The sequence below is a fragment of the Bombus bifarius genome, unplaced genomic scaffold (genome assembly GCF_011952205.1).
Source record: "Bombus bifarius isolate JDL3187 unplaced genomic scaffold, Bbif_JDL3187 scf7180000008240, whole genome shotgun sequence".
In the NCBI taxonomy this organism is placed as follows: Eukaryota; Metazoa; Arthropoda; class Insecta; order Hymenoptera; family Apidae; genus Bombus; species Bombus bifarius.
The window spans coordinates 95622-107240 of record NW_022884534.1 but is presented as its reverse complement, the minus strand read 5'-3'; the positions used below and the strand labels follow the sequence as shown (position 1 = coordinate 107240).

The 11619-nt window shown below is 36.0% G+C and overlaps 1 protein-coding gene across 5 annotated transcripts in view; it reads left to right on the top strand.

Moving 5' to 3' along the window:
- The first annotated feature begins 4050 nt into the window (after nucleotides 1–4050).
- LOC117211630 overlaps nucleotides 4051–11619 on the top strand; it is a 47373-nt gene continuing 39804 nt past the window's right edge. For 2 of the 5 annotated variants that reach the window (XM_033455728.1, XM_033455727.1), the window contains exons 1-2: nucleotides 7658–7693; nucleotides 10887–11210. In XM_033455728.1, the coding sequence (XP_033311619.1) occupies nucleotides 7673–7693; nucleotides 10887–11210 (345 nt within the window). In that variant the 5' untranslated portion in view covers nucleotides 7658–7672. Of the gene's footprint in view, nucleotides 4408–4487; nucleotides 4609–7657; nucleotides 7694–10886; nucleotides 11211–11619 lie in introns of those variants that run through there. The other 3 variants (XM_033455730.1, XM_033455732.1, XM_033455733.1) reach the window with 3 other exon arrangements.

Genomic DNA, 11619 nt, shown 5'->3' with positions numbered 1-11619 from the left:
TCAGGATTTGCGGCATCCTGAGTCTCCTTAACGTTATCCGTCACCCTCAACCAATCCAAAGGCATCGCTTCCTCAACTGGTGGTTTGCCTTTTCCCAAATTGAATTTATCGACACCCTCAACATGATCCAGGGAAATCTCTTGTTTCTTCGGTGCCTCGCCCACTTCACCCTCCTTCCCCGACTTCCCATCCTCAAGCTCTGCAAACTGATTACTATTTTCTTTCTGCGATGGATCTTCAAATACACGAGAAGGCAGGAGATTATTAAGAACCACAGGTTTATGAACAACATTCGGAACAACAGGTTTGTCGTCTCTCAAAATCACAATATGTTGCGAAGTAGGGGCACGAGTGGTGCTAGGTTGATCCAAAGTAAAACTCGTGGATGTTTGAACGAAATCAGGATTCTTGATGACGATTTCCGGCTTCCTCTCTTGCATTTCATCGATTGATTTTATCGAAGGTTTGTGAATTATTCTGGGCAGATCTAAGGTAGCATCTTCATTCGGATTAACCAAGGTGATACTTAGAGAAGGTTTCACATGCTGAGACGATTTTGAAGGTTCGATATTTTCTTCCTGATCGTCACACAACGGTATGCCAATATCAGGAAGACAATTATGGGCGACTAAAGTAGCAGTGACTGGAGTATTCAGAACTTTAGTGATGTAAATCTGTTTTGGCTTGGTCACTTTTTCCAAATGTGAAAGGTGCTTCCCTTCCCTGATGTTTCTTTCTTGTTCCTCCGTCAATGTAGATGTTCTTCGATTCGATTCCGTTGGCTTCTCTGTGAAGAATTCTTCAGAGCTACGTGAAGGCTGTAGTTGCTCCAGAGGAAACGAAGCGACCATCTCTGGAGACTCGAATTTGCTTGAAACTTCCTGTTCCAGCGACGAGACGCTCGACTTCGACTGGACGTCGGTCAATATCGAGTATCCAGCTTTTTCTCCTTTCAATCCTTTGCTGGTGGCACGCTCGTACTCCGACTGGGATTTTCGCAGACTGTTCAGACACGGCGATACTCCCTTTGCAGGTTTCACGCAAACTGGTTGACGCCATCGAACGATTTCGATCATTTGAACCTCCTCTGTTATCTGCGGTTGTATTCCTTGCCAGAAAAATCGGTTCAAATCCAATGCATCAGCAACGAAAATTATCGTTAGAAGCAGCGTCAATGTGATCATAAACCTCATGGTGAAAGATGTTCTTTTTGATATCGATGATATATTAGTTTCTTAACGTAAAGATCAAAGGATCTTGATAAAATAAAAAATCGAACGCTCTTGTTAGTAAAATTTAAAAGTGAAATAAAAATGTCGAAGTCGCTTCTTAGTAAAGAGTAAACACTAAAGATTCCCTTAGTAAAATGCAAGAAATCGGATAATCTTTTGAAAGATCAAAGCATGTTTTTAATGAAAAGAAAAAAGAAAGATGGATAAGTCTTGGTAAACACAAAATACAAACAGCTTTACAAATTTCGAGAGTAACAAGTTGTCCACAAGACACTCGATAATACACTGCTGTCTTTTCAAATAGAAGCCCTATTTATAGGTGGAAAGGCAGTAGGATCTATGTGGAAAACACGAGACAGAATCTCCATTTTCTCAACCAGTAACCAAGGAGACCTTTTCGTCGGGTAGGTGGACGATGTTTCAGGCGATTAGCAGGGCCGAATATACCTGAGTCGAAACCGATTCCACTGCACTTAAGAGGAGCCACTAACGTCGCGTTAATTGCCCTTAAAGGTCACATGGGGCCGTGTGTCTGTGTGTTGGACGTTTCTGAAGTGGACGAGTTAATTGCGGGGTTGGAGTATGCTGGCTAATGTGAAGGTGCATTTCTGAAATGCTTCTTTCACGATGGCCACCTTTACTATGCTTGATTGCATGTAGTTACATGTGTTTGTGTTTGGATATACATATCTGTGGAAAATTACTTCGCTCCCTTAAATTAATTTTGAAGAGAATATGGGTATTTCAATTAATTCTATGTATTTTTTTCTCTTTTTAATTAAGATGCACGAAGGAGGGTTTAATTTGAAGTATCAACTAATGCATTTTAATTACTTTTATTCGCGCGGAGTGTTGCAGCGCCTGAAGACACGCAACCTTTAAACGTAGTGTGTTGTAATGTTGTATACCGCCAGGTGCATCGTGGAATGTGTCTCTTATTAGAAAAACTTTTTAAATAGATATTGCAAAAGGAGGTTTTGTCCTGTAGTTTGGTATGTATTAGTTGAATTCTATTTTTTTATGAAATATTTTTTATCTAAAGAGACTAACATGTGAATACTGTGGTTTAAATTACATTATATAAAAAGTAATTTTCTATGATATATACATGTGTTGAATACTAAAAAGTACTGTAATAAAATTGTTAGAATTTCATTATTTCATTTACTGAGCCATCTTGAATATCCTTGTAATTCTATTATCAATTCAACTTTGGTAAATACATTATAAAAACTGTTGCAAATATGAATGTATATATCTTCAGATATATATTAAAAACCTTTTGTTACAAAAACATTTATATATATTTAACTCCTTTATTTTAGAGAATATTAATGCCCTTGTATATATATTCCTCGTAAAACTATCTATACTTTAATAATATGTATTGAAGTATAACGTCCTTTTCAGGTCATAGATCCGAGGAAACCATTAAAATTAAGTTTCTTATTTTTACAAAATATGACTCCAACATATCTATTCACGCTATTAATAGCACCCCTTTGAAACCAATCAACAAATTTCTCAGCGTCTCCACCTACCATTACAAATCGAACCTCCAACAAATATCTCCTCTCTCTATCTCCTTCTAATCCATAATCTAATATATAGTCATTTAAATCCTCCTCTTTCTAACCCAATGAAAGCGTTACGTCATCTTAGACATAGAGGTTAAAAAAGCAGGCCTACGCAACCTAACCTCGAGAGTCACCAAAATATCCGAAAACGTCAAAACGAGCATAGGGATGACAACAAACATCTCCTGAAAGGAGAAGAAAGAAGGAACTTGGCCACACCTGAGCTGGATTCCTGTTGTTGGGCATTAACTTTACTGTGCCCCTTCTACTGAAACGATGCGCGGAGAAGGGGCCAGCATGAGGGACACGTGGAAAGGAAAGGAAGATATGTACTTCCCAAAGATGCAGAGAAGAAACGTGGAGGTGGACGAGTAACGATTTCTTCGACAACGACGAGGATGACGACGATTGTGATGCGGTATAACGGGTGATCCTCTTGTTGGTTAACTTAAAAGCAGTATTGACAATGGCACTACATATTTTCATTCCATACACATATACACTTCATTCCCGCTTAAAAGTCTATTTAATAGAACTCTGATATTTGAGATAGATTATAAATTTTGCATTACATTTTGCACAAAATTGTTGATATATTAGTAGCATATCTTCTTTTGTCATTTACAGTATGAATTATAATCACAATAAGATTCACTTATAATTTTAATTAAGATTTTTGAGCGAAGGTGTATGTACGCACATATATAGTTGCTTTTATACTAAGCAGCAATCGAATCGATACCGATACTATTAACGATATTTGATTAATTCGATTCCAAAGTACACAATAGGGAATATCGATACGTATAGAAATTCTAGATACTCGATATCAATTATCGATATCGATTCTTCTTGAAGCAGTACCAAACTAATATTATATCAAATTAAAATTAGTGTGTTTAAAGCTATGGATATTTTAACGAAGTTTCATTCTGAACAAAACATCCGAAGGCCGGATTGCATACATTCATAAGAATCTATATTTATACAGAATTTATATATATATATATTTGATTGCTTTGACGCATTGAGTTCGTCAGAAAACGTATTCACTCTGTATCATAACCTTGTCGAAATCGGCTCCTGATCATATGTAGGTAGTTATACATATATCAATTTGTTATCTCTGCAACTTGTCTTTCAGTTAACGAACGAGAGGAGCACAGTGTATGTAGCTCTGAGGCTGCGGTTAGAAAGCCTTAAGCCGGGTCCACAGTATCGCGCCACAGCTCGCTACGGCCGCATACCACCTGACCATCTACGCCGAACGATACACACAACCTGTCCGGCATGCACCGTGTCCGCGTACTCACGGTGCCGTACATCTGACCGACTGGTACCAGTACGGTACCAGTTGCCCTGCAGCCAGGCAGCTGCGCGCGCGTACTCGCCTCGTCCAAAGGATCGCGATCGCGTTGTCGATCCTGTGAATATCATTCATAAAGTGTCTTATATATATCTCTATCTACATATTTTATGATTAAACTGAGGATTTTTATGCATTTATAGGAAGTTTGAAACTGTAAAATTATACAGAATGTACATAATATGAAAGAATACATAAACAACTCAAAATATAGTGCTTCCTATGATACTTGGTAAGTAAAATAATTTTCTTTTGACGTTCTACTTTTTTCATTATATAAACAAAAATATGAATATGCATAAAAATCCGCAGTTTACTTATAGGAGTATTAAGTTAAAAGATCGGAAGCTGAAGTGTTGTTTCGAACATACCGAGGAATTCAGTGATTGCTGGCGGGAACTATCTGGTTGGATATTGAGGGTCAGAGGAAAAGGTATGTGCTTGAGGCGTTGTCTGGAAACGTTGGATCGAGTTTGGGCTAGGTTTGGAAGGTTGATCTTGTTCGTGATCGAATTCCGTTTAGATTGAGCGAGTCCTGGTGTCAGGTTCAACTGACACTTTATCTCTGGTCTGGCTGAACTTGAATTCAGGTCCAGACTGCGGCCAGGCGTAGTTCGGATGCTTCGCGCGGTTCGCTAGGGTTTTCTAGGTTGAATTCCTATCTTATATGATGTTTTTGTTTTAGTCAGATGAAATCTAAGGTTCGTAGACAGATCTGAATGTTTTTCGGATGCATGATATTTACTGTTATGGTAAATGGTACCTTTTGGAGGTTACGTTTTATAGAGTTGAGGTTCTTTTTGGGATCGGTGATATTTATTATTATGGGAAATGGTAATGCTTGGATTAGGATTGTAGAGTTGAGTCCTTCTACGATGAATAATATTTATGGTTATGGGAAATGACACTGCTTGGGATAGGTTTGTAGATTTGAATTCTTCTTTAGAATGCTGATGTTTATGATTATGGGTTAGAGTAATGATTGGGTTAAGTTTATAGAGTTGAGTCTTTCTGAAGTGTGTGGTATATTTTATTATGGAGAATAGTATAGTCTATGTGTTTAGTCTATTTAAGTTACTGTTGCGTTATTATTACTATAAATAGAAATAATTATTAGCATTGTAAAATGTATTTATTCAAATTTTGAAGCGCATATTGTATACATATAAGAACACCTTCTGTTAAAAGGTGTGGTCCACGTGAAGCTGTAAAACTTCCTTTCTTTCTATTTTAAATATAGTTATTGAATCTCTGGGCGTGTCAAGGTGTTTGAATACAAATACTCTGCATGCAAATTCTAAATGCCGATATATACGTAATGCTTGTTATGCTCGCAATCGCGATTCTATTTTTATCTAACCTTTAATTGTACATCTATACATATAAAACTATGTATATATCTTTGTACTTTGTACGTAACAAGTACATTTACAAAATTCATAGTTAGGTTATCTCATTTATAAATTATGTATATACTAAATATTCTCGATAGCAATTTTTTTCACTAAAAACGCACCCATAAGTCGTAAACTCGCGATTGTATACGAATAACGTTCTTACCAGCAACCATCAGTATTTCGAGCAGTCTCTATAAAATATTTACAGTCTTTTCGCGGAACGGTGATGAGATCACGGTTGGACGCGTTTCGTTGCCGACGAATCACGGTTGCGTAACAGACTCATTGCTGAATATTAAAAATCCTGCTCGATGTACTCGATTTATACTATCGACTTCTTGTTTCTTGAAAATAATATAGCACGATCGTAAAATCAACGACAAGCTAATGTTCATACGTTTCATGCGTCAAAACAAGTATATATATATATAATTTGAGATATTTCTAGCTAGATAAGGATCTAAAGCTTCTTTCAAGGCTATATGATATGAACTCAGAATTGTTTCTTGTTTCTTCCTATCTCTTTAACACCTATGTATATATATGTCCAAATTTTTAACTCATTAGTCGAATCGCCCTCTAATCAAGAATTTCTAGAATTATGAAATCATGTAGAGACAAATCAATCTCAGTTAGGTTAGAAACTCTTGCAAATGTAAACATGGTATATTTGTAACAAACATGAAAATAGGAAGATAGGTGATGTTTAAGTTATCTAAATTATTGTCTGAATGACGAGTTAAAACATCTTTCTCTGTCAATAGATTAACAAGTATATGTTAATTATATGTAATTAAATATGTAAGACAAATTTAATACAACAGGTCTATTTGATAGAACAGATTAAGTGTAGATTAAGTTAAGTTTTTACATACGTATGTATATAGCGTAGGGTGCGGCCAGAGCAATACGTATCGTTAGTGCTTTAATTTACGATCGGATTATATCATATTCGTGCTGCGACCGTTTGTACAGGTGCAAACTCTCGATGCACGATTCGGAGGAGTTAGAAAGTGCGACCGCGGCGTTGTTTCGCGGTTCCTTCCTCCTTTCCTTTATTTGCGTGTAATTGCGAACGTGACCACGCGCGTGGAGACCGCTAGAATGTTTGGATATCTCGCGTTACTCGCGTGTGCTTAATTTATGTTTGTTCTTTGCGTGCCTCCTCGTTTCGTGCTGGTTTCGACGAAGTTAAGGACAAGAAGCTGCAAATGAATAGAATCAACTTTTGCACGTCTAATTGTAACGCTTGTGGAGGTTTAAGGTTAATGTCGCGAGGTTAAGGAAGTTTGGCAGAATTTTGTAACGTAATGAAGAAAGGTACTTTAACACGCTTGATTTTAAAGAAATATAGTGATAACTTTGAATTCTGAAATTAATTTTTATGTAGGTGGTAGAATCATAACTTCGAACAAAGATTTAAGGTTAAGTGTATAAGAATCGATGAAGTTTAGAAAGTTGCTTTAGAATATTCGATCTTCTTTCGTAGATATTTTATTCAAACAGTGGATCAGAAATATTTATAATTTTTTAATAGATATATAAAGTAGATTATATTAAATATACACATATACGTAACCAAAAAAATATATCTATATAGGATATATATTAAAGAAAAAATATAGTACCATACGTTGTAATTCGAAATAGCTTCAACTTTTATTTAACAATGTTTATTTATATCACAGAATATTTCAAAATTACGATTATGTTAATGTTTAACAAGGCCCGTAAACTTATATTTCATTGAAAGTGCAATTTAGACTAGCTGTAAAGTGTGCTCTAGATTCACATTTAGAGTTACGTTAAATAAAGATAAACGAGTGAAGGTAGCGTAATAATAATGAAACGTTAAATCTAAAATTTTGTAGTTTCAAGAACTACAGACATTAAATGCAGATACGGTAGTTCCAAGCGATTTGCATGGTCCCGCGCGTGGCACGTTAAAGACAACATGGCGTTTACGCAACCTCGGACTCTCTATTCGCTGTCTGGAACATTGCTTCACGTGGTCTCTGCGATAAAGTCGACTTGGAAAAACTAGAACGAGTCAAATTACGCAATACCCTGTTAACCGTTTCGAGTAGTTTACATCCTTCGATGGAACATTTAAATAATACGGTATGTGTCTGATAATTTGCAAAAGTAAGTGACAATTAACATCTTCATTTTCATTAAGTTTACAAAATTTCATTACGTACCTTTTTTTGTTAAAATAAATAGAATTAAAACTTCCAAAACAACTTACTTAAATCACCATTTTATCTTATAGAACGTTTTCCCGAAAAGTTCCTCCATGTATGTTAATGTTCCTCCATGGTGTTAATGTATTAACGAGGTAAAAAGATACAATAATTCAATGATAAGAAAATAGAATAAAATGTAAAAAATATATGTAATTACATAACTATGTAACTCTGGAACTGTATGACGTTATATAGGTTTAATAGAGCATCGATAATCGTATTATTTAAGCGACACGGTTAAGACCGCGTGTTAACGATGCGTTAAACGTTGACCGACGAACCGTCAGGATCTGATGACACTGATAAATAACATGCAGAGAATAGTGAACACCGGAGAAAAGCAAGAAACAAGTCCACGGGAACAAGAGTCGCGTATAATAACATGATTATGCGTTGCACACAATCGCGCGCTTATTCACCGATTCTCGTGTACACGCGGTGACGCGACCACACCATGTCGTAGGTGCTGTTCCACGCACGTGTGTGTTCCCATTGCGGGCCCACTTGCCTGTCCATTCATGGTGCGGACGTTGCGGTGCAAAACCAGTGTCCATGTGCCTCTAAACTTCCATCTGCTCTGCAGGAAATTGTTCTTTTAAGCAATATCAGTACTTTATATATTTTTTAATGAACATTAGTATTTTACAATTTTTTCAAGGTTTTTATTTTTGTGCTTTGCATAATTTCTTATGAATTATGTTCGTATATTTTTTGTTATCGTGGAAATTAATTGAAAGTTTATATATATGCTTGGTTCTGCAGATTTCAATCGAATCTACGAATTTTTGAGTCTGTGAAAGTTCTTATGTGTTTTAGTTATAGCGATGATTAGATTGGATAAAACTGCTTTGGATTATCGCTGAAAATGGAATTTCTATCGATTTATGTGTCTCGCGTGAAAGATGGAAGACTGTTTTCTAAATGGTATTTAGAATCTTCTGCTTTACATTACAAATAACGAATTAAAACATCGCAATTCTTATCTTATCTAATCTTCTTATCTAAATAATTTACTAAACTGAGAAAATATATTTTTAAAATTCTAGTAGATACTGATCTGTACTCGCATTTAAATGTAAGAAACACTAATGGAGAGATTCTAATGTAACTACAATGCAGGTTGCTGACCTTTCAGCTACATCAGGTGGTAGGAATATACTTCTCAGTCACGAATATACCTCATACAATCTCAATGGAAGAATTTTAAATAAACATTCACAGACTCAAAATTACAGACACACTATCATCTATTGTTGTAATAGTAGGTAGTGACAGGTGATGATAATGTGTGGTGATAGACTATAGAAATAATGTAACATGACGTTACAGACATTATGTATTATATAAAAAAATTCATTTTCGAGAATCATGCAAAACACGAACAAAATTAAAGCTGCAATTAGAAGAAACTCGCTAGTTTTTATATAATATTTCAAATATTAACAACTAATATACAAGGCCTTAAACATTTTATTCTTTATTTTCATCTTACAATCTTGTCTTTTACAGAAGCCTCTCTTAAATATCTTCTATCGCCCTCATCCCAATATCACTTCAAACCAATTTTTCAAAGGAGAATTCTCTAGCTATATAACATCCCATTAATTCAGTTTCTTACTTTTCGCAAACACAAAGCTCCATCTTATCTTCGTTGGTAATTTCACGCTATCGGTTCACTCTTCCTCCGATGCACGACGAAAGGTAACACTCGAATCGTTTTACGAGCGGCGTTTATTCGCGAATTATTCTACCGAATCATCGATTTTTGATGGTCCGGCGGTTTCAGCTGTGAATATAGCGAGAACAAGGGGTTAGATCATTGTAAGAAGAGAATAAGGAGCGTTGTATAGTGACGATGGACTTGCTAATGCACCGTTAAGGGGTGTGTTCTAACATTCTTCGGATGATCATAGTGGGTAGAAGGTCAACCATCCGGGAAAAGATTCAATACGAGTCTGGTTCGAATACCTGGGCGTGCGCATGCACCTTGGTATTATATTGAAATTCAGACTTGCTTAGTCTCATTGATGTATCGTTGCTCTTGGAATGTTACTTTGTCTTGCAAAGATTCTTCGATGATGGACAATTTTTCTTATTTCTCGCTCTTGTTTTATCTATTAAGATTAGTGGCAGATTTTTTATTTTTCTATAAAATATTATATACTAATACTATAAAATATTTAACGCTGTGTATTTTAAAGTTAAAGTCCACGGTTCTAGCGTTATATAAGTTCTTTTTCCTGAGAATGTCGATGCTTACCTAAGCATTTTGGACTGAGAATACAGAGTCCATTAAGGGGAAAAGGAAGATATCTTCGTATGCGTTGCCCAAACCACTCAAAGCAGTAAATCGTGTTCTCAACGATATCACGGGGATCCATACATTACTGGCCGAATACCATAGATCAGTATTGATCAAGCTAAGCTTCCAGGCTTCGAGGCTTAGAGATTATCGGTGAGCTGATTCTTGGATAGGTTGGGATGACCTTGAGATTAATCGATTTTGGATCAACTACAATACATCTAGCTAGTTGAATTAGTATCCAACAGCTTGGATATTTGTAAATTTCATAATAATCTCAGTCTAAGAATGTTCATATCGTACATTTATCAAGCTTGTGGAAATTTTTGCAAATTTCTCGGAATCTCAGAAATTTGTTTATTCTGTAGTTTATTTTATTGGGAATTTGAGAGCTAGCGAATAAGAGGATTTGCCAACGAGGATTTAGGAATTTAGGAACTTGGCAACTTGGGAACGTAGGAACTTGGTAATTCAATATTTTGGAAACTTGGCAGTTTTAAACTTCAGAAATTTGGCAAGTCAGTTACTTAAGAATCCGAAATCTCTGGTATTTGAGTACTTTGAATACTTTGGAAAGTCTGAAAGCTTGAAAAGTGAATGTTTCAAAATTTTGAGCCCTCAAAGTTTACAAATTCAGAAATTCAAAAGTACAAAGATTCAAAGATTCACAAATTTCCCAAAGCTCTAATAACTGATGATCTGTTAATTTGCTCGTATCTTGATCCAAGAATCTAAATAAATATGATACGTTTGCGAATTTTTTCAGGGTCGACCAACGTATCTCGTTAGTGGAGCGGTCGCTTACTCGCTCGTTGGGAGACGCGTGAGAGACGTGTTGGTTGTGGCAGGTCACGAGGAACGGGTCTTAAGATGGCCTACATTATCCGGCCTTATCGGTGAGAGAAGCGGCGTGGCGGTTCTGTCGAGGAAGAAACAAGGAGAGGAGGGCAAAGCACGTGGCGGGAGGAGCGGTCGAGATAATAGCTGGACAGGAAGAAAAATGGGACAGGCTTGGTGTAAGGAGAAGACCACGAAGGCTCAGGACTCAAAGTCCTCTTTGGATCGGGTTTTCGTGCGTTGCATGCATCGGGTATGTGGATAAATATTCTCTCATTTATATTGATCTTTCTTGCTACATTTATTTATTGGCCAACTGGATCATGCATCTGTGGATGATTTAATTGAACAGAAATATAGGACAGCGATAAAATGAAAAGAACAAAAAAGGGAAATAGAACCAGGGAGAAATATTAGCCTTTACTTTCAATTTGCTTTTTTTCTGCATACATATATGAAGATATACAAACTGTACTTTGTAATATATGTGGCCTATTTTAATGATAAATGAAGGATGTACAAGCGGAACATAGAATATGTGATGTATTATGTTCGTATTTTGCATGTGTAATTTTAATGTGTCATGTAATTTTGATGGTGCTAGATAAGTAGTTTGATGTATATGTATAATATATCATTTCAAAGTTGCCATTTATTATTTA